The 23713-nt window shown below is 48.0% G+C and overlaps 1 protein-coding gene across 1 annotated transcript in view; it reads right to left on the reverse strand.

The window, feature by feature from the left end:
* LOC147103541 (uncharacterized) overlaps positions 1–23713 on the reverse strand; it is a 56006-nt gene that overhangs the window by 2474 nt on the left and 29819 nt on the right. Inside the window, exons 3-6 of the mRNA XM_086011950.1 lie at positions 18338–18389; positions 11456–11576; positions 9826–9959; positions 3250–3495 (exon numbers count right to left, since the gene is read on the reverse strand). Coding sequence (XP_085868076.1) covers positions 3250–3495; positions 9826–9959; positions 11456–11576; positions 18338–18389 — 553 coding nt within the window. The remainder of the gene's footprint in view (positions 1–3249; positions 3496–9825; positions 9960–11455; positions 11577–18337; positions 18390–23713) is intronic.

Genomic DNA, 23713 nt, shown 5'->3' on the forward strand with positions numbered 1-23713 from the left:
GTGGACGTAAAAGATTCCATGGCACTATTTCAAAGAGGAGCAGGGGAGTTCTCCCCGGTGTCCTGGCCAATATTTATCCCTCACCCAACATTACTAAAAAATACAGATTATTTGGTCATTATTTCATTGTTAATGGGAGCTTGCTTTGCACAAATTGGATGCTGTGTTTCCTACATTACAATAGTGACTACACTTCAAAAAGTACTTTGTTGGCTGTAAAGCTGAGATGTCCAGAGGTTGTGAAAGAAAGACTTGCATTTATATAGCGCCTTTCACGACCACCGGACGTCTGAGCTTTACAGCCAATGAAGTACTTTTGAAGTGTAGTCACTGTTGTAAAGGCGCTATATACATGCAAGTCTTTCATTATGAAAGCTTGGAGCCATTTTTGTTTCTTTCCCTCTTCCAGGCTCCCTCAGTGTCAAGCATCTTATCCACACCACATCTGCCATTCTCTTGGGAAGAGCCAACTTTATAGAGAGAAGAAACTTCCTATTGGAAATCTGAAAGGCTCGACTACTTCAACTGTCTCCTCACAGCCCACCCACGTTCTAGACTAGAAACCGCAACGTGTCCTAACTTCTGTCGCCCACATCCTGTCCTTTGCCAAGTCCTGTCCCCCGTCAGCCTTGTCCTCCCCGACCTCCATTTGTTCAAAATCCTTGTCCTCATCCACAAGTCCCACCACTGCCTTGCCCCTCCCTACCTCTGCAACCTCCTCCTTCCCTATGTGCCAACAAGTGGCCTCTGACTCCTTTGTGTCCACGCCACCTTCGATTGTGCAGCTTTCAGCCCTGTTGATTTCACACTCTGGAACTCTCTCCCTAAACCCATCCACCTTGGTGCCTCCTTTCATCAACATCAAGAACCATCTCAAACTACCTCTTCATAGAAACAGAAGATAGGAGCAGGAGTAGGCCATTCGGCCCCTCAAGCCTGCTCCGCCATTCAATGAGATCATGGCTGATCATCCAAACTCATTACCCTGTCCCTGCCTTCTCTCCATGTCCCTTGATCCCTTTAGCCTTAAGAAATATATCTAACTCCTTCTTGAATATATTTAATGAATTGGCCTCAACTGCCTTCTGTGGTAGAGAATTCCACAGGTTCACCACTCTCTGGGTGAAGAAATTCCTCCTCATCTCTGTCCTAAATGGCTTACCCCTTATCCTTAGACTGTGACCCCTGGTTCTGGACTCCCCGCCATCGGGAACATCCTTCCTGCATCTAGTCTGTCTAGTCCTGTTAGAATTTTATAAGTTTCAGTGAGATTCCCTCTCATTCTTCTAAACTCCAGTGAGTATAAGCCCAATTGACCCAATTTTTCCTCATATGTCATTCCTGCCATCCCAGGTATCAGTCTGGTAAATCTTCGCTGCACTCTCTCCATGGCAAGAACATCCTTCCTCAGATAAGGCGACCAAAACTGCACACAATACTCAAGGTGCGGTCTCACCAAGGCCCTGTACAACTGCAGCAAGACATCCTTGTTCCTGTACTCAAACCCTCTCGCTACGAAGGCCAACATTCCATTTGCCTTCTTAACCGCCTGCTGCACCTGCATGCTTACCTTCAGCGACTGGTGCACAAGAACACCCAGGTCTCGTTGCACTTCCCCTTCTCCCAATCTATTGCCGTTCAGATAATCTGCCTTCCTGTTTTTGCCACCAAAGTGGATAACCTCGCATTTATCCACGTTATACTGCATCTGCCATGCATCTGCCCAATCACCCAACCTGTCCAAATCATACTGGAGTTTCTTCGACTATGCCTTTGATCACCTGCCTTTGTTCTTCTCCAATTGCTGCTTGCCATCCTGCCTCTGAGGAACTCGCCGAGTAGGAATTTCAGTTTTATTACATCATAGGCACTATGGAAACATGTCATCAATGGTGATGACCACTTGTTACTGATGGAGGAAAACACCAGAAAATTATTCTAGACCTACATAGAAATTACAAGACGGAAACAGGCCGTTCGGCCCAAGCAGTCAACATTGGTGTTTACCCTTCACACGAGCAGTGTCCTACTCCCATGTGCTGGCCTTGTTCCTACAGTGACTACAATTCAAAAAGTACTTCTTTGGCTGTAAAGTGCTTTGGGATTTCCGGAGGTTATATAAATGCAGGTCTTTCTTTCTCTCCATCTAGTATCCCTTGATTCCCCTTTCCTTCAACCACCCATCTAACCTAATCTTAAATGTTGACATGGTCTCTGCTTCAATCACTAACTCCAGCAGTGCACTGCACACCTCACAACCCTGGAACTCCCTCCCGAACAGCACTGTGGGAGCTCCCGCGCCACACGGACTGCAGCGGTTCAAGGCGGCAGCTCACCAGCACCTTCTCAAGGGCAATTAATGCTGGCCTTGCCTGCGACGCCCACATCCCACGAACGAATAAAAAAAAACCTCTGTGTAACATGTCTATTGTTTTACTTCCCTGCTTCCCCCCCCCCCCCCCCCCACACACACACACACACGACAGCACACACAATGGCTGCTGCATATTTATAGATTCATGGAAACTTACAGCACCGAAGGAGGCCATTCGGCCCATCGTGCCTGTGCTGGCTCTTTGAAAGAGCCGTCGTGCTCAGTCCCACGTCCCCGCTTTTTGTCCGTCACCCTGTAAGTTCCTCATCCTCAAGTAACCGTCCAACTCCCTTTTAAAATTATTCATGGAATCAGCTTCCACCACCTTTTCAGGTCGAGCGTTCCAGATCCTGACAACTGAGTGACAAAATTTCTCCTCATCTCCCCTCCTAGATCTTTTGCCAATGATTTTGAATGTATGACTACTAGTTATTGGCCCACTCACCAGAGGAAATATTTTTTCCCTATTTACTCATCATATTGAAAACCTCCATTAGGTCACCTCTTAACCTTCTCTGTTCCAAGGAGAACAGCCCTAACTTTTCCAACCTCTCCTCATAACTGAAGTCCCTCATCCCTGGGAACATCCTGGTAAACCTCCTCTGTAACCTTACTAAGGCCTCTTGCATCTTTCCTGAAATGTGGTGCCCAGAATTGTCCACAACACTCCAGCTGATGAGGGAACGAGAGACAATGTGGGGACATTAATGCTACTTTCTCACCAGTGCTGTTACTCAACTGAACCTTACTTACGGGGGCGACAATTTCTCCAGTTGTATTTGAAGTAAATCGTATCGCATTCACGTGTTTTTGCTGAGTTCCGGCGTCCTTGCTTATTTCGCTATTAAAACAGGCTCGACTGTAGTTATACTCACGCAGTTCTCCACCAGTTTTGTGAATGGGCCGGTAGTAGTCCAGCCGCGCCAATCTCTCTGCAGTTGCGGCAACGGCCCTAGAACATCGTGGAAGTTCCGGGCGCTCCACGCTCGCGGCCGGGTTGGGGAGTCTCCTCTGCCGTCGCCTGTTCGAACCGCCAGCGGCTTTTCTCCTTCGGAAGCTGGGAGATCTGGCGTCAGCCGATCGCAGACGGCGGGCGGACTTGTTGTGCTTCTCTTGGGGATCTGTGGACAAGAGGGTCGGTGAGAGAATGGGCAGGAGTCTCCCAATGTGCAGACGGAGTCAGAGTAAGGCAGCACTGAACTTGGTGTTTACAACTTTTATTTATACAGCGCCTTTAATATAGTAAAACGTCCCAAGGTACTTCACAGGAGTGATAAACAAAATTTGACACCGAACCACATAAGGAGATATTAGGACAGGTGCTTGGTCAAAGAGGTAGGTTTTAAGGAGTGCCTTAAAGGAGGAGAGAGAGGCGGAGAGATTTAGGGAGGAAATTCCAAGCTTCGGCCCTCGGCAGTTGAAGGCACAGCTGCTAATGGTGGAATATTTAAAATTGGGGATGTTCAAGAGGCCAGAATCTCGGATGGTTGTCGGGCTGGAGGAGGTTACAGAGATAGGGAGGGGCGAGGCCGTGGAGGGATTTGAAAACAAGGATGAGTATTTTAAAAATCGAGGCGTTGCCAGACCAGGAGCCAATGAAGGTCAGCGAGCACAGGGGTGAAAGGTGAATGGGACTTGGTGCGAGTTAGGACACAGGCAGCCGAGTTTTGGATGAGCTCAAGTTCACGGAGGGTGGAAGATGGGAAGCCAGCCACAGATAGATTGAAAAAATACTACAGTGAGACCCAGTGTAAGCTAGGCTGCTGGAGAATTTCCAGTTGATCTGTGCTGTATGTGAGAGAAAGTGACTGAACTTACTACCGTATATTGAGCAGGAATAGTTAATGCAGTTCAGGTACAGGGGCAGGAGGTTTAGAGGGGTTTTGAGGAAAAACTTTTTCACCCAGAGGGTGGTTGGAATCTGGAACTCACTGCCTGAAAGGGTGGTAGAGGCAGGAACCCTCACAACATTCAAGAAGCATTTAGATGAGCACTTGAAATGCCATAGCATACAAGGCTACGGACCAAGTGCTGGAAAATGGGATTAGATTAGACAGGGCTTGATGGCCGGCGCGGACACGATGGGCCGAAGGGCCTCTTTCTGTACTGTATGACTCTATGCAGCGGTGAGAAAGGTAGACTAGTTCCACTGGGGGAAGGGTTAATGAGGAGGAAAACCCACCAAACTACCAACTGATCAATACCTTCCGTAAAGTCAGATGATTCCAGATTGTATATTTAAATAACATAATATTCCCTCCCAGTTTTCTTCCGTTCCTCTTCCCAATGGCCCTCCTGCTACGCTGTAATTTCTAGGATTCTACAGACAGATAATTTGCAGATAACCATGGAATAACTGCTGTTCCATTGGTCACATTAAGCACCTATCCCAAGTACCGTGATGTGTGCGGCAGTGGTTAGGAGGCTTGACAGATTGGTCTGGCATTTAACTGATCAAATTCCTGGTGTGAACCCTGTAGTATTTTTCCACTCTATCTGTGGCCGGCCTCCCCTCTCCCACCCGCCGTAAACTTGAGCTCATCCAAAACTCGGCTGCCAGTATCCTAACTCGCACCAAGTCCCGTTCACCCATCACCCCTTGTGCTCGCTGACCTACAGTGACTCCCAGTCTAGCAACACCTCGATTTTTAAAATACTCATTCTTGTTTCCAAATCCCTCCACGGCCTCGCCCCTCCCAATCTCTGTAACCTCCTCCAGCCCGACAACCCTCCGAGATCTCTGCGCTCCTCCAATTCTGGCATCTCCCTCCCCATTAGCCTATTAGAGTAACTGAAAAAGCATCAGTTCACACAGGAAAATAAAAAGGGGCCGCATAGCCAAGTGGGGTTTGTACCTCCTTTAAACAGAGACAGAGAAAGAAAGTGCAAATTATAAAAGAATTATTACACTCATGTACCAATTTATGGGCACAAACAGGCTAATTGAAAAAGGACATTCTCGTAATAGGAATCAGCAGACGATCCTGGTGAAACACGCATGGTTCCGGGTAGATACGCACCAGGGAAATACAGTGGGATAGGTGGGCTCAATGGACTGAAGCTCCTCTTCTTGCAAAAACTCTTACTGGGTTATGAGTTTCTCTAAAGTAAACACTACCCAAGTTTTTAAGGTCTCCAGAGCGGTCTCAGGAGGTCCCGGTAGCTGCTATAATTATCCAGCTACCAGAATCGAAGGTTTGTAATCTCATGGCACAATCTCAGCAGAGGTACACAGGCATTATCCCATCACTGGGAATTTCCCCGGCTCCGATAGGATTTCAGGTTGGCGGCTGCAGCTGCTCTGTCACTAGTACAGGCTCTAGCTCTCGGAGTCAGAAGGTTGTGGGTTCGAGTCCCACTCCAGAGACCTCAGCACAAAATCCAGGCCGACACTCCAGTGCAGTACTGAGGGAGTGCTGCACTGTCTGAGGTGCCGTCTTTCTGATGAGATGTTAAACCGAGGCCCCGTCTGCCCTCTCAGGTGGACATAAAGGATCCCATGGCACTATTTTGAAGAAGAGCAGGGGAGTGTTCTCTCCTTCCACTGTCCTGGCAAATATTTATCCCTCAATCAAATGATTATCTGGTCATTATCACATTGCTGTTTGTGGGAGCTTGCTGTGCGCAAATTAGCTGCCGTGTTTCCCACATTACAACAGTGACTACACTCCAAAAGTACTTCAATGGCTGTGAAGCGCTTTGGGACGTCCTGAGGTTGTGAAAGGCGCTACAGAAATGCAAGCCTTTCTTTCCAGCGGAGGAAAGTCACACACTGGCCTTTTGGCTCTACTGGTGCAGGTTACGTTGGGATTCCAGTCCGCAGTGGTTTTAAAGGCAGACCGTGGCCATTTTGATTGTGCATGTGGGACCCTTTAAAACTCACCAAATCAACTGGAGATTTTGCACGCGTGCAGTCTGCTGTTTCAAGAGGCTAATAATACTTCTGTGCAGATTACGAGGCTGAGCCATTCTTTCCTCCAATTAGTCAGATTTTCTCCTGAAAGTTTGTTCCAAAGAAGTTGTTCAGATTTCCTATCTCGGCATGACCTGGGCTAAATCAGGTCGCCCTGACACTCCATTGACTCGCTCAGAAGGGCGAGCTCACTGACGGGAATTTTCTAGTTGGGAAGGTCGAACTGGCTCCCAAGAGGAAACTGACTGGGCTGGGTAGGGCTGGTGTTCAGAAATGCTTGGCACCTTGGGGTGGGGAAACGGGAACGAGAAACTGTAAATATCTTTGAAAAGAATTTAAGAACCATGCAGAGTGTAAGTGAATAATGAAGTGCAGCTGATAATATGGGCCCTGCTGTTTCACAGACTGCAGCCCAACTCTGAAATAAGAAGTGACTACACCCTGCAATTATCTACATAGAGAGCGTTCTTAATCTAAACCAAGAACCTTGGACTAACTAGTGGGGAGGGAAAATCAGAGGAGAAATTTGAGAATGTGAATTCAGTTCACAAAATCTGGAAATAAAAAGCTGGTGTCAGTAAAAGTGGCCGTGAAGCTGTTGGATTATGAAAACCCAGCCGGTTCACTGATCTTTCGAGAAGGATACCGGCTGTCCTTACCCGGTCTGGACCTATCTGTGACTCCAGTCCCACAGCAATGTGGTTGACTCTTAACTGCCCTCTGAAGTGGCCCAGCGAGACACTCAGTTGTACCAAACTGCTCTGGTTGAAGAAGGCAGCCCACCACTAATGTTCCCTCTAAGCTGCGCGGGCGGGCGGGCAGCGAGCCGAGGGTCCCGCGCAGGCCGCTCACAAGCTGGAAGAAATACCGCGCACGTGCGGCAACTTTAAAGGGCCCACGCATGGGGAAAAAAAATGAGGGAACATTGCCCACCACCACCTTCTCAGGCAACCAGAGATGGGCAATAAATGCTTAAGGCTAAAGGGATCAAGGGATATGGGGAGAAAGCAGGGACAGGGTACTGAATTTGGATGATCAGCCATGATCTCATTAAATGGCGGAGCAGGCTCGAGGGGCCGAATGGCCGCCTACTGCTCCTATCTTCTATGTTTCTATGCCGGCCTTGCCAGCGACGCCCCACATTCCAAGTACATTTTAAAAAAGAAATAGGAACTGGGGTCATAAAAGTTTTTTTTAAAATCATATACGGCTATGGTCTGGAAATCAATACGTTACGTACCGTTACATTGAAAGCCAGAGTCAGATCTATGGGTACAGCAAGAGTTTGTTTCTCATTACCACCTACCGTTTACATAAACTGTGAAACAAAACCAGCTGAAATTCAATCGCTCTATTAACGCGCTCCTCGAATTCCGGCCTCTTGCGCTTCCCCGATTTTAATCGCTCCACCGTTGGCAGCTGTGCCTTCCGCTGCCTGGGCCCTAAGCTCTGGAATTCCCTCCCTAAACCTCTCCGCCTCACTCTCCTCCTTTTAAAACGCTCCTTTCAAACCTACCTCTTTGACCAAGCTTTTGGCCATCTGTCCCAATATCTCCTTATGTGGCTCGGTGTCAAATTTTGTCCGATTATCGCTCCTGTGAAGCGCCTTGGGACGTTTTACTAAGTTAAAGGCGCTATATAATTGCCAGTCGTCATTGTTGTAATGCGACACTTGGGCAGGGGATCCTCCGTCCAAACAGAAAACTTACTGTTAATCTTTGTTTTCCCTCCAGCAAATGAGATAATCCCTGGAAAGAACTGCAGCTTATTCGTCTAGACGAATATTACAAAACCAAAACAGGCACCAGCTGTTGTGCCAGCATCAGAATCTTTCTACACTTTAATGCGACTTGAGTTGGCACCGTCAAGCGCAGAGCCACAACATCAGGCCTGGACCGTAATGAACATTCTTATAAAAGTACAGAATATCTATATTTTATGTTGTTTTAAAGGACACCAAGTTCCAGTATCTTGTGTCTAGCTTGAGTACAACTTTATTTTTAAAAAGGTACTTGAATAATCTGTAAAAAAATTTAGCACAGAGGAGCTGAAGGGCCTGCTGTTAAATTTCACTGAACCGAGGTGAAGGTTCAAAGTTCATGGTGCAACAAAGCGCCGAGGTTGGTAAGATGAGGGAAGGGTGGCCTAATGGTTATGTTACTGGACCAGTAATCCCGAGGTCTAGATTAATTATCTAGAGTTTAAGAATTTGAATTTGGTTTTTAAAAAATCTGGAACTAAAAAGCTGGCATCAGTAAAAGTGACCATGCAGTGGTGGAGTTGTCATTAACATCATTTAGGGAAGGAAACCTGCCGTCCTTACCCTGTCTGGGCCTATATGTGATTCCAGTCCCACTACAACGTGGTTGACTTTTAACTGCCAGAGCGAGTCACTCAGTTTTCTCACCACCTTTTCAAGGCAACCAACAATGGGCAATGAATGCTGGCCTGACCCACGAGCAATGTTCTCTATAAGCTGCACAGCTACGCAGCGCTCCAGGGAACCCGCGCAGCTGACTTTTTCAATACAAAAACCGCGCCTGCGCGGTATCATGAACGGCGCCAAACAAAATTAGAGGGAACGTTGCCAGCGACGCCCACATTCCGAGATTGAATTTAAATAAAAGACGAGGCAATAAATAGTGAGCCAGGAGATGCCAAGCTTGGGTTCGAAAAGCCTGCAAGACCGTAGGAGGGATGACTGAGAGGGCTGAACAGTTTAAAAGTTAACATTAAGAACATAAGAAGTAGGAGCAGGAGTAGGCCATGCGGCCCATCGGGCCTGCTCTGCCATTCAATAGGATCATGGCTGATCCGAATCTAGACTCACGTCCACTTCCGTGCCCTCTCCCCGTAACCCTTAATTCCCTTATCTGCTAGAAAACTGTCTATCACCGTTTTAAATTTATTTAATGTTGCAGCTTCCACAGCTCTCTGGGGTAGCAAATTCCATAGATTTACTACCCTGAGTGAAGAAGTTTCTCCTCATCTCAGTTTTGAAAGGGCAGCCCCTTATTCTAAGATTATGCCCCCTAGTTCTAGTCTCACCCATCAGTGGAAACATCCTCACCGCATCCACCCGATCAAGCCCCCTCACAATCTTATATGTTTTGATAAGATCGCCTCTCATTCTTCTGAACTCCAATGAGTAGAGTCCCAATCTACTCAACCTTTCCTCATACGTCAACCCCCTCATCTCCGGAATCAACCGAGTGAACCTTCTCTGAACCGCCTCGAGAGCAAGTATATCTTTTCTTAAATATGGAAACCAAAACTGCACGCAGTATTCCAGGTGTGGCCTCGCCAATACCCTGTATAACTGCAGCAAGACTTCCCTGTTTTTATACATTCTGGTGAACTATGAGGAATTTCCGTGCAGTGAGTCTCTAGCTGGCCTATTTCAAGTTTAGGAGCAACAAGAGAGAGAATTTCAGAGACACGATGAACAAAAATTAAACCCGAAAGAAGGTCGATTTACAAAAAAGGTGTTTTGAGGTGCAATGATTCACAAGCTGACGATTCCCTCTCCCCAACGTACCTTTGTCTTAAAGCTGGAGAAATGCAAAGTGCCCAGGCTCGGACCAGTTGAAATCACAAAGATCTCGTCGCTCCCGGACTCCGTCACCGCTGACTCGCTGGAAGCTATTTCCATTTCGGCGTGGAGTGAATTGGCTGCAACAGGTCAGAGGGAGGGGGAGTTAAAGTGGAGTCCGAGTATGAGGAGAGATTGGGTCGATTGGGCTTATACTCGCTGGAGTTTAGAAGAATGAGAGGGGATCTCATTGAAACTTAAAATTCTAACAGGACTAGACAGACTAGAGCAGGAAGGATGTTCCCGATGGCGGGGGAGTCCAGAACCAGGGGTCACAGTCTAAGGATAAGGGGTAAGCCATTTAGGACAGAGATGAGGAGGAATTTCTTCACCCAGAGAGTGGTGAACCTGTGGAATTCTCTACCACAGAAGGCAGTTGAGGCCAATTCATTAAATATATTCAAGAAGGAGTTAGATATATTTCTTAAGGCTAAAGGGATCAAGGGATATGGGGAGAAGGCAGGGATAGGGTACTGAGTTTGGATGATCTCATTGAACGGCGGAGCAGGCTCGAGGGGCTGAATGGCCTACTCCTGCTCCTATCTTCTAGGTTTCTATGATACACCAGAATCACTTTGTTACTCAGAGCCTTTCAGCTACAGTGAACTTTAAAATGGTTCTCTGGTAAATCTTCAAAAAAATAATTCAGTCCAGTTTTGCATTATTTAACAAGTAAAATTTATACATACAGTCTGCATTTTAAAATAAAAAATCAAGATTGTGGTTTTAAATATAACATTAAGTCAATAATTACACATCTTTAGCAAGTTTTAGAGTGAAGTAACCATTACAGCATTTTGTACTTTTTTTTTTTAAAAAGGAATGTTAATTAATCTTTTGTTCGTTTGCACAATCCTGAATTCCTATTTTAAAAAAAATGAAATTCCTGAATTTGAGATTCACGGTTTTTCGAGGAGGGGGATTAAACAAAGCTTGGGGGAGAAAGAAAGAAAGACTTGCATTTATACAGCGTCCTTCACGACCTCAGGACGTCCAAAAGCACTTTACAGCCAATGAAGTACATTTTGAAGTGTAGTCACTGTTGTAATGTAGGAAACGCAGCAGCTAATTTGCGCACAGCAAGCTCCCACGAACAGCAATGTGATGACAACCAGATAATCTGTTTTAGTGATGTTGATTGAGGGATTAAATATTGGCCAGGACACCGGGGAGAACTCCCCTGATCTTCGAAATAGTGCCGTGGAATCTTTTATGTCCACCCGAGAGAACAGACGAGGCCTCGGTTTAATGTCTCATCCGAAAGACGGCACCTCCGACAGTGCAGCGCTCTCTCAGTACTGCACTGGAGCGTCAGCCTGGATTTTTGTGCTCAAGTCTCTGGAGTGGGACTTGAACCAGAGGTGAGGGTGCTACCCACTGAGCCATGGCTGACGAGGGGCGATTAAATAAAGCTCAGGGGAGGGGCTTCCATGTTCAATGTTGAAAAGTTGGCTTGATGTAACCGGCAGTAAAAAATAATTTGGGTTCACGGTTTAGTTTTCACAACTGAGTAAAGGAAATCTCCTCGAACAGTAACCACATCTTTTATGGAGAACAATCTCCACTCCGCACTTACTGATTCCTCCGAAGTTGATGCTGTGATTGTTGTTCTCATTTTCTGTCGGGACCTCTCGATTTGTCCTGTTGGCCACAAGCTGCAGTTCCCCGATATCGATCGCGGAATTCTGGATCCCATTCTACAAAAAGTAAAGAAAATAAACACACACAACACAGCATTGGGTCAGGATCGTATTGCAGCCACGGAATGCCGATGTGGGAGGGGGCTGATGCCGCGGTGTGTGCTCTGCGGGAGCACCTTCACCGCACGGCCTGCAGCGGTTCAAGAAGGAGGCGTCCCACCAACACCTTCGTAAGGGCAACTCGGGAGAGGCAATAAATGCTGGCCTGGCGAGCAACGCCCACATCCCGAAAATTAATATTAAAAAAACTCATAGCAAAGCCTGCGCATAAGAGGATGATTCAACAGAGCCTTACTCAAAAGCCAAGGGTTTCTTTATTCCTTCCCTTTCAGTATGGACCCACTTCCAGAATCAAGGGTGAAATGCTCCTTTTTTTGAATGGATTATTACTATTGTTCGTAATGGAGACACTGGGCTGTAGAGGCCAAAACTGGACAAGGAAGCGAGCTGGGACAGGGAGGTCTACCATTAGATCCCCATACCTCCTAATGCATTTTACTCTCCCCTGCCCAACTGGGATCTCAATCATCTGAGCCCCTGACCTGGTGGGAGGAAGTGGGAGTACCAGCCAATTTCCCAGGGACTGTGAGGAGAGGGGTGGAGCGTACACCCTAGTGCCGTAGAGGAAAGCCTACTATAGCCGATGGGGGGGGGGGAGAGAGAAGGCCGAGCAGAGGCCATTTCCTTCTCTCTTCTGGCTCCAAACACTCAGCCCGTGAAGGTCTCGGAGACAGTTCGAGACTTCGAAAGGATTATCTTGGAGTCTCCTGGAACAAACGACTGTGAACAAACCCGGGAGAAAAATAATTGAAGCATTAAAAAAAGGGATTTTTTTGGGTTATTTTTAGTTTTGACACTTTCATTTACTAGTTCTAAAAATATTGGTGATGGGAAAGAGGCTGTTTGACTGGGTGGGGCGATTGGAGGTGGGAGGTTGTGGTAAACCACTGTTGTTAGTATTGTTGTTCACTCTTGTTCACTCTTGCACATTGTTGTACTTGTCTGTGCATGCCTCAGCTGACTCCGCCCCTGGCTCCACCCTCATGGCCGGGTATAAAGGTGACTGCTCGGCAGCCCCCTGCCCTTTTGGATACCAGGCAACCACGAGAGGCATGCTCTGTTCTTTGGTAATAAAAGCCTGTTTGTTACTCACTCAACTTCCAGTCTTTTGTAGTAATTGATAGCGCATCAATTTTATTACCAAAGTTAAATGTTGGCTCCGAATGCTGATCAACCGATGGCGCAAAACGCTGAGCAGCAGGCGCTGCTGCGAGCCCTCAGACCAACATGCCTGGACCTAGACCCCCAAGAAGCGGGTTCATCGACTAAATTCGCACAATGGCTGCGTTGCTTTGAGGCGTATCTGGAAGCCTCAACCGTGACTCTCGATGAAAATAAACTGAAAATCCTGGCCTTGAAGGTGAGCCACCAAGTCTATACTTTAATCCAAGATGCGACGACCTACGCGGCGGCTATCGACCTACTGAAAGGGCAGTATGCACGCCCGGTTAACACGGTCTATGCCAGGCACCTTTTAAGATCTCGCAGACAGCAGCCCGGGGAATCGGTGGAGGCCGTCCTACAGGCACTGCGGGTACTCGGACGCGGCTGCGACTGCAAGGAAGTATCGGCCGCGGCACATGCGGAGGGACTGATACGAGACGCTTTCGTTGCGGGTCTAAGGTCTGACTACTCCCGGCAGAGGCTGCTGGAGAAGGGTGAAATAGACCTGACAAAGGCAGTGTCCCTCGCGCTCTCGCTCGACGCGGCCCACAGAAATATGGACGCTTTCTCCCCTAATCGCCCCGCGCCGTGGACGCCGCAATCTTGGGCCATGGGACCGCCACCTCCGACTGCTGCAGCGATGTCCAAGGCACAAAAATGCTATTTTTGTGGCCAAGCTAAACACCCTAGAGCACGCTGCCCCGCGAAGAATGCTACCTGCTCCGGCTGCGGGAAGAAAGGTCACTACGTTAGCGCCTGCAAAGGGAAGACTGCTAACGCCAGCAGCGCCGCGTGCGAACCGTGGGCGCAGCCATCTTGTCCGCCATCTTGGGCTCCCCCAGCCGCGTGGGGATCGGGACCGTGGGCGCCGCCATTTTGTCCGCCATCTTGGATGCCTCCGACTTCGGTTACGGGGGACCCGGACTCCACCACCGCCTCATCGGACGACCGCATTGACGCGCTTGAACATACGCTGGCTTCCGTGACGCTGGATCAATCTCTCCCGCATCAACTGTCCAGGTCCATGATGGACATTACGGTAAACGGCCGCGCCACTACCTGCCTTTTTGACCGCGGGAGCACGGAGAGTTTTATACACCCCGACACGGTGCGCAGTTACTCTCTCCCGGTCCTGCCGACGCGTCATCGCATCTCTATGGCTTCCAAAGCCCAGTCAGCGGACGTCGGTGGCTACTGTATGGTGACTCTTTCAGTGCGGGGTACTGAATACAAAAATTTTAAACTTCTGGTCCTGCCCCATCTCTGCGCTGCCGTCCTACTGGGGTTGGATTTTCAGTGCCACCTTAAGAGTGTCACTTTAGCATACGGTGGACCCCTCCCCCCTCTCACAGTCTGCAGCCAGTTTTTAAATCGCCCGCCGCACGCCATTTGCAGCCTCTCCACCCTTAAAGTCTCCCCCCCCCTCCTTGTTCGCTAACCTCACCCGCGACTGTAAGCCCATCGCTACCAAAAGTAGGCGTTACAGTGCCGGGGATAGGGATTTCATTAAATCCGAGGTAGCGAGACTCCTGAAGGAAGGGATTATCGAGAGCAGCAATAGCCCATGGCGAGCACAAGTGGTGGTGGTGAAGGCTGGCGGCAAACAGCGCCTAGTTATTGACTACAGCCAGACGATCAACCGCTACACCCAGCTGGATGCATATCCACTCCCCCGCATATCTGACATGGTCAATCAGATAGCACAATACCGGGTGTTCTCGACGATTGATCTGAAGTCGGCATACCACCAGCTCCCCATCAGGGCTGAGGACCGCCAGTACACAGCTTTTGAAGCTGACGGTCGGCTCTATCACTTTCTCAGAGTTCCCTTCGGCGTCACCAACGGAGTTTCTGTCTTCCAACGGGAGATGGACCGGATGGTTGACCAGAACGCACTCCAGGCCACTTTCCCATATCTAGACAACGTCACCATCTGCGGCCACGACCAGCAGGATCACGACGTTAACCTAGAGAAATTCCTCCAGACGGCCCAGCGGCTGAATCTCACATACAACAAAGACAAATGTATGTTTCGTACTACGCGCCTTGCTATTCTTGGCTGCGTAGTGGAGAACGGAGTCATCGGCCCAGACCCCGATAGAATGTGCCCCCTTATGGAGCTCCCCCTCCCCCACTGCCAGAAAGCACTGAAGAGATGCCTGGGGTTTTTCTCTTACTATGCTCAGTGGGTGCCCAACTATGCGGATAAAGCCCGACCCCTCATCAAGTCCGCCTCCTTCCCCCTGACAGCAGAGGCCTGTGCAGCCTTCACTCTCATAAAAGGAGACATTGCGAAGGCCACAATGCACGCTGTGGATGAGTCCCTCCCTTTTCAAGTGGAGAGCGACGCATCCGACTTTGCCCTAGCTGCAACCCTTAACCAGGCGGGGAGACCCGTGGCCTTTTTCTCAAGGACCCTCCAGGGCCCCGAGATTCGACACTCCTCTGTCGAAAAGGAGGCCCAGGCCATTGTGGAAGCCGTGCGACATTGGCGGCATTACCCGGCCGGAAAACGATTTACCCTGCTCACTGACCAGCGTTCAGTGGCTTTTATGTTTCATAATAAGCAGCGGGGCAAAATCAAGAATGACAAGATCTTAAGGTGGAGAATCGAACTCTCCACCTACAATTACGATATCTTGTACCGGCCCGGGAAACTCAATGAGCCCCCAGATGCCCTATCACGTGATACGTGCGCCAACGCGCAGGTTGATAGACTACAGACCCTCCACAATGACCTCTGCCACCCAGGGGTCACCAGGTTCTTCCATTTTATCAAATCCCGTAACATGCCCTACTCCATCGAGGAGGTCAGGACCATGACCAGGAACTGCCAGATCTGTGCCGAGTGCAAGCCGCATTTTTATAGGCCAGACAGAGCGAGCCTGATCAAAGCCACGCGCCCCTTCGAGCGGCTAAGCATCGATTTTAAAGGGCCCCTCCCCTCCTCTGACCGCAATGTGTACTTCCTCAATATAATTGATGAGTACTCCCGTTTCCCGTTTGCCATCCCTTGCTCGGACATGACCAGTACCACGGTCATTAAATGTCTGAATGACCTCTTCGCCTTGTTCGGTTTCCCTAGCTATATCCATAGCGACAGGGGCTCATCCTTTTTGAGCGACGAACTTCGGCAGTACCTGCTCGCGAGAGGCATTGCTACAAGCAGGACCACCAGCTACAACCCCCGGGGGAACGGCCAGGTGGAAAGGGAGAATGCGACGGTCTGGAAGGCAGTCCTTTTAAACTTAAAATCTAAGGGCCTTCCGACCTCCCGCTGGCAGGAGGTCCTCCCTGCGGCGCTCCATTCCATTCGGTCGCTGCTCTGTACAGCCACCAATGCCACTCCTCACAAGAGAATGTTCTCCTTCCCCAGGAAGTCCACGTCGGGGATTTCGCTACTAACATGGCTGACTTCTCCAGGACCCGTCCTACTGCGGAAGCACGTGAGGACCCATAAGGCGGACCCCCTGGTCGAGAGGGTGAGCCTCCTCCACGCCAACCCGCAGTATGCTTACGTGGTGTACCCGGACGGGCGGGAGGACACAGTCTCCATTCGAGACCTCGCACCTGCGGGTGCTCCTGAAACACCCTCTTCGCCACCCACCGCTACTCATGCCTACCCCCAGGACACAGTCCCCGCACGAGACCTCGCACCTTCGGGTGCCTCTGAGAGACCACCATCGCTACCTCCCATTACCCGCGCTCCGACCCCTGTAGACGGCATGCAGCAGCCCCAGGGCCCGCCACCGGCTACACCTCCTCTGAACGAGACACCGGGTTCAACGTTGGATGCTGCACCATCACCGCCGCTGCTGCGACGCTCAGGACGGCTTACAAGGCCTCCTGATAGACTTCAGTACACGAACTTTTAGTGCACTTCACCCCGCCGGACTCAATTCTAAACAAGGGGTGAATGTGGTAAACCACTGTTGTTAGTATTGTTGTTCACTGTTGTTCACTCTTGCACATTGTTGTACTTGTCTGTGCATGCCTCAGCTGACTCCGCCCCTGGCTCCACCCTCATGGCCGGGTATAAAGGTGACTGCTCGGCAGCCCCCTGCCCTTTTGGATACCAGGCAACCACGAGAGGCATGCTCTGTTCTTTGGTAATAAAAGCCTGTTTGTTACTCTCAACTTCCAGTCTTTTGTAGTAATTGATAACGCATCAGAGGTCATGTGATGAACCCTCCAGGAATACGTCCCGAGTTGGTGAGGACCCGAGTTAGAAGGGTGGGGGTGGGGCTGGTGCTGGGGAGGTGGGCTTGGGGGTGGTGGGTGTGGGATCCCCTATCGGAACACGGTCAGTGGGGTGTTCCATACCCCTGCGGTTCACCTGCCTTTCTCCACCACATTCCTGGGACACGGGAGCCTTCTCTTGGCCAGATTTTCCCTGCTTCCCTCCCCCTCGGCTATTTCGCTGCAAACATTTGCACCTCCTCTGGAACCATCTTTTGTTTCTTGTCCCATTACCATCTCCTTGTGCCTCGCACCATCATCCCTTTTGTCATTTAATCTCTCCTGCCTTGCATCCTATCGCAGACCTTCCCTTTTGTTCTTTCCTCCCCTCCGCTCTTTTCCCTGGCTCTGTACTTGCTTAAAAGCTTACTAACATTTTCCAGCCCTGACAAAAGGTCATTGACCTGAAACGTTAACTCTGTTTTTCTCTCCACAGATGTTGCCTGACCTGCTGAGTATTTTCTGTTTTTATTTGATTTCCAGCATTCCGCATTATTTTGCTTTAGAATCATAGAATGATACAGCACAGAAGGAGGCCATTCGGCCCATCGAGTCTGTGCCGGCTCTTTCAAAGAGCAATCCAGTCAGCCCCACTCCCCCGCTCTTTCCCCACATCCCTGTATTTATCCAATCCGTGTCAGCTGTGGCTCAGTGGGCAGCACCCTCGCCTGAGTCAGAAGGTTGTGGGTTCAAGTCCCACTCCAGAGACTTGAGCACAAAAATCTAGGCTGACACTTCAGTGCAGTGCTGAGGGAGTGCTGCACTGTCGGAGGTGCCGTCTTTCGGATGAGACGTTAAACTGAGGGCCCCGTCTGCTCTCTCGGGTGGACGCAAAAGATCCTGTGGCACTATTTCGAAGAGGAGCAGGGGAGTTCTCCCCGGTGTCCTGGGGCCAATATTTATCCCTCAATCAACATTACTAAAACAGATTATCTGGTCATTATCACATTGGTTTGTGGGAGCTTGCTGTGCGCAATTGGCTGCCACGTTTCCCACATTACAACAGTGACTCCACTTCAAAAGTACTTCATTGGCTGTAAAGCGCTTTGGGACATCCTGAGGGCATGAAAAGTGCTATAGAAACGCAAGTCTTTCTTTTTGACTCCCTTTTGAAGGCTACTATTGGATCTGTATCCACCATCCTATCAGGCGGTGCATTCCAAATCCTAACCACTCATTGCATAAAAAAATGTTTTTCCTCCTGTCGCCTCTGGTTCTTTAGTTGAACAGAAATAACATTCATTTAAAAAAAGACAAGTTTATACAATAAGACCAACTTTACAAATCAGACTTACCTCTTGACTCCTTGAGCAGTGGGAGTGACTTCCTTTACAATGAGCCCTTTTCCTAAAATAAAAAGAATATATTTTGGTTTAGTGAATCATCCCAAAAATTACTTTTAAACTGAACACCGAAATCTGCAGGAAACCTCAGGCAAATATACATTCCTTTAAGGCACAAAAACCCCACAGGAAAAGTGGTTCAACTGTGGCTAACAAGAGAAGTTAAAGATAGTATTAGATCAAAGGAAGAGGCTTCTAATGTTGCCAAAAAGAGCAGTAAACCTGAGGATTGGGAGGATTTTAGAATTCAGCAAAGGAGGACCAAGAAATTGATAAAGAAAGGGAAAATAGAATGAGAGTAAACTAGCAAGAGACATTAAAAACTGACGAATAGCTTCTCTAGGTATGTAAAAAGGAAAAGATTAGCGAAAGTAAATGTGGGTCCCTTACAGGCCGAGACAGGAGAAATTATAATAGGGAATAAGGAAATGGCAGAGATATTAAGCCAATACTTTGTGTCTGTCTTCACGGAAGAAGACACAGAAAACTTCCTGGAAATAGTGGAGAACCAAGGGTCTAACGAGAATGAGGAACTGAGAAATTAGTGTTAGTAAAAAAAATAGTACTAGAGAAATTAATGAGACTGAAAGCCGGTAAATTCCCTGGACCTGATGGCCTACATCCTAGGGTTTTGAAAGAGGTGGCTATATATAGTGGATGCATTGGTTGTCATTTTCCAAAATTCCATAGATTCTAGAACAGTTCCTGCGGATTGGGAGGTAGCAAATGTAACCCCACTATTTAATAAAGGAGGGAGAGAGAAAACAGGGAACTACAGACCAGTTAGCCTGACATCAGTAATAGGGAAAATGCTAGAATCTATTATTAAGGACGTGGTAACCGGGCACTTAGAAAATAATAATAGGATTGGGCAGAGTCAACACGGATTTATGAAAGGGAAATCGTGTTTGACAAATCTGTTGGGGTTTTTTGAGGTTGTAACTAGCAGAATAGATAAGGGGGAACCAGTGGATGTGGTGTACTTGGATTTTCAGAAGGCATTCAGTATGTTGCCACACACAAGATAATTAAACAAAATTAGGGCTCATGGGATTGGGGGTAGTATACTAGCATGGATTGAGGATTGGTTAACGGACAGAAAACAGTAGGAATAAACGGGTCATTTTCGGGTTGGCAGGCTGTAACTAGTGGGGTACCGCAAGGATCAGTGCTTGGGCCTCAGCTATTCACAATCTACATCAATGATTTGGATGAGGGGACCAAATGTAATATATCCAAGTTTGCTGATGATACAAAGCTGGGTGGGAATGTAAGTTGTGAGGAGGATGCAAAGAGGCTTCAAGGGGATATAGACAGGCTAAGTGAGTGGGCAAGAACATGGCAAATGGAATATAATGTGGAGAAATCTGAAGTTATCCACTTTGGTAGGAAAAATAGAAAAGCAGAGTTTGTTTTAAATGGTGAGAGATTGGGAAATGTTGGTGTTCAGAGGGACCTGGGTGTCCTTGTACACTAATCACTGAAAGTTAACATGCAGGTACAGCAAGCAATTAGGAAAGAAAATGGTATGTTGGCCTTTATTACAAGAGGATTTGAGTATAAGAGTAAAGACGTCTTACTGCAATTATATAGGGCCCTGGTGAGACCACACCTGGAGTAATGTGTACAGTTTTGGTCTCCTTACCTAAGGAAGGATATACTTGCCATAGAGGGAGTGCAATGAAGGTTCACCAGACTGGTTCCTGGAATGGGGGGATTGTCCTATGAGGAGAGATTGAGTAGACTAGGCCTATATTCTCTGGAGTTTAGAAGAATGAGAGGTGATCTCATTGAAACATATAAAATTCTTACAGAACTTGACAGGGTAGATGCAGGGAGGATGTTTCCCCCTGGCTGGGGAGTCTAGAACCAGGGGTCACAGTCTCAGAATAAGGGGTCGGCCATTTAGGACTGAGATGAGGAGAAATTTCTTCACTCAGAGGGTGGTGAATCTTTGGAATTCTCTACCCCAGAGGGCTGTGGGGATCAGTCGTTGAGTATATTCAAGACAGAGATCGATAGATTTTTGGATATTAAGGGAATCAAGGGATATGGGGATAGTGCAGGAAAGTGGAGTTGAGGTAGAAGATCAGTCATGATCTTATTGAATGGCGGAGCAGGCTCGAGGGGCCAAATGGCCTACTCCTGCTCCTATTTCTTATGTTCTAACCAGAAGTGCTTAGAATTTCGACTGTGAATTCAGACAGTATTGGCTGCTTTCCATTGAGACAGTTCGGCTGCTTTCTCCTAAAGTCGGCCAGAGATCTATCTGTAAAATATATATGTCTCCTCTGTGGTTCTTCAAGCCCGACTTCCACAACCAAGGCTATTAATTAGGTCCATCTGTGCCAGTTCCCTTCAAACAGAACTGGGACCAAATGTGCCAAATAATGGTTGAAAATAAAGAGTTCTCTGAAGGCAGTTTTAGTGATTTGACACATGGGGCTTCATTAAAGCAGGCTCGATAAATTTTCTTTCCAAAAGTCAATCCTTAACATGCTGGCTTCGTTGGGCTTCACAGCAGCCTGACTGTGGTTGGGTGGACATTTCATGTTGCCCTGATCTTGTCCTCAACCAACATTAGGATTTGTATCTAAGCAGGTGTTTTGAACAGGAATCCTGTACAACGGGAAGCGGATTCGTCTGTTCGCAGCGTACGAAAGGAAGTAAGACAAGAAACTGCTGGAGATGCCCAGCAGGTCAGGCAGCATCTGACAGAGTAAAGTTGGGGTGAGGCTTCAGATGGGAGACTCCAGCATTTTCTGTATCTTTAATCTTCATGGTATTCTTATCTCCTGTACTTTTATGTAAATTTTTGCAGTCATCCCATGGACAGTTCCGCTAACTGCAACTCATCAACAGGCTGTAATATAGTTAATAACATTTCCGCTGTTAAACCGAGAGACTGGAACTCCCACCCAGGCACCCTCACTGTGTAAGTTACCAATTCTTTCATTCCAAGAGCGGACAGTAAACAAATCAGCAGTGCAGCAAGGACTTGGAGTTCTTCCAGGAAAATCTGGCCTTCACCAGACGAGTTGGCTGTTGGCCGATATCATTGAATCTTCAGGTCATTCGAGCAGCACTCTGTCTCAGCTCTTCTCTCCATGTGCTTGTTACTGTTACAATCAGTTATCACTCACAATAAGGGCGCCAACAGGTTGGAACACTTCACAACCCAGTATTAGAATCAGAAGAGGCGTAGAGTACAGAAGGAGTCCACTCCAGAAACTTGAGCACAAAAATCCAGGCTGACATTCCAGTGCAGTGCTGAGGGAGCGCTGCACTGTCGGAGATGCCGTCTTTCAAATGAGATGTTAAACCGAGGTCCCGTCTGCTCGCTCAGGTGAACGTAAAAGATCCCACGGCACTATTTCGAAGAAGAGCAGGGGTGTTAGCCCTGGTGTCCTGGCCAATATTTATCCCTAACCAACATCAATAAAAAGCAGATTATCACATGGCTGTTTGTGGGAGCTTGCTGTGCTTAAATTGGCTGCCGCGTTTCCTACATTACAACAGTGACTCCACTTCAAAAGTACTTCATTGGCTGCAAAGCGCTTTCGCGAAAGGCACTATATAAATGCAAGGCTCTTTTTCTTTATAAGGCTCATTCTGTCTGCGTTGAATTTTTTCTCAACCCCACAATCATGCTTGGAGGGTTAAATTATGAGGATAGGTTGCATAGACATGGCTTGTATTCCCTTGAGTTTACAATACTGAGGGGTGATCTGATTGAGATGTTTAAAATGATTAAAGATTCGAACGGGTAGATACAGAGAAACTATTTCCTCTGGTGGCAGACAATCAAGAATGAGGGGACATCATCTTCAAATTAGAGCTGGGCCATTTAGGAGGGAAATCAGGAAGCACTATTCCACACAAAGGGTAGTAGAAATCTGGAATTCTCTCCCTGAAAAGGCTGTGGATGCTGGGGACCAGTTGGGGCTTTCAAGACCAAGATCGCTAGATTTTTGTTGGGTAAGGGTATCAAGGGATATGGAGCTAAGGCGGGTATATGGAGTTAGGTCTCAGATCAGCCATGATCTAATTCAATGATGGAACAGGCTCGAGGGGCCGAATGACCTCCTCCTGTTCCAATGTTCGCACGCCGCCACTCACTTTCCCTGCCCACAATGAACAGTGCACTGCACTCTGCTGGGGCTACGAGGAAGTTTGCATGTGTGGCCACGGTGAACAGCCTGCAGACTTTCCCACCTGCCAGATGGAGAAGCTTGTGGCCATCACTGGGCATCTCCACACATTCTTACTATTGAAAAGTCACCATGTGGGGAATTGCAGGTGTGTAACCCGCTGCCACCCCATAGTTATAGATTGCTGTTTATTAAGAACATAAGAATTAGGAGCAGGAGTAGGTCAAAAGGCCCCTCGAGCCTGCTCCGCCATTCAATAAGATCATGGCTGATCTTCAACCTCAACTCCACTTTCCCACCTGATCCCCATATCCCTTGATTCCCCTAGAGTCCAAATATCTATCTCAGCCTTGAATATACTCAACAACTGAGCATCCACAGCCCTCTAGGGTAGAGAATTGCAAAGATTCACAACCCTGAGTGAAGAAATTCCTCCTCATCTCTGTCCTAAATGGCTGATCCCTTATCCTGAGACTATGACCCCTGGCAGGCAGGGAAAACAGCCTCTCGGTATCTACCCTGTCGATCCCCTTCAGAATCTTACCTGTTTCAATGAGATCACCTCTCATTCTTCTAAACTTCAGAGAGTATCGGCCCAATCTACTCAATTGGAACCGGTTCTGGGGGAGGTGGGACCAGTACAAACTGGACGGTTTGTACCTGGGCGGGACCGGAACCGATGTCCTAGGGGGAGTCTTTGCTAGTGCTGTTGGGGAGGGTTTAAACTAAAATGGCAGGGGTTGGGAACCTGTGCAAGGAGACAGAGGAAAGGGAAGCAAGGATAGAAACAAAAGACAGGAAGGAGAAAAGCAAAAGTGGAAGGCAGAGAAATCAAGGGTGTAAATCAAACAGGGCCACAGTAAATAAGAATTCTAAAAGGACTAAGTGTTAAAAAATCAAGCCTGAAGGCTGTGTGTCTTAATACGAGAAGCATTCATAATAAGGTGGATGAATTAGCTGCGCAAATAGATGTAAACGAACATGATATAATTGGGATTACGGAGACATGGCTCCAGGGCGACCAAGACTGGGAATTCAACATCCAGGGGTATTCAATATTCAGGAAGGACAGGAAAAAAGGAAAAGGAGGTGGGGTAGCATTGCTGGTTAAAGAGGAGATTAACACAATAGTAAGGAAGGATATTATCTCTGATGATGTGGAATCTGTATGGGCAGA

Source organism: Somniosus microcephalus, chromosome 19 (assembly GCF_052327205.1).
Source record: "Somniosus microcephalus isolate GS21.2 chromosome 19, FLI_Smic_1.0, whole genome shotgun sequence".
Taxonomy (NCBI): domain Eukaryota; kingdom Metazoa; phylum Chordata; class Chondrichthyes; order Squaliformes; family Somniosidae; genus Somniosus; species Somniosus microcephalus.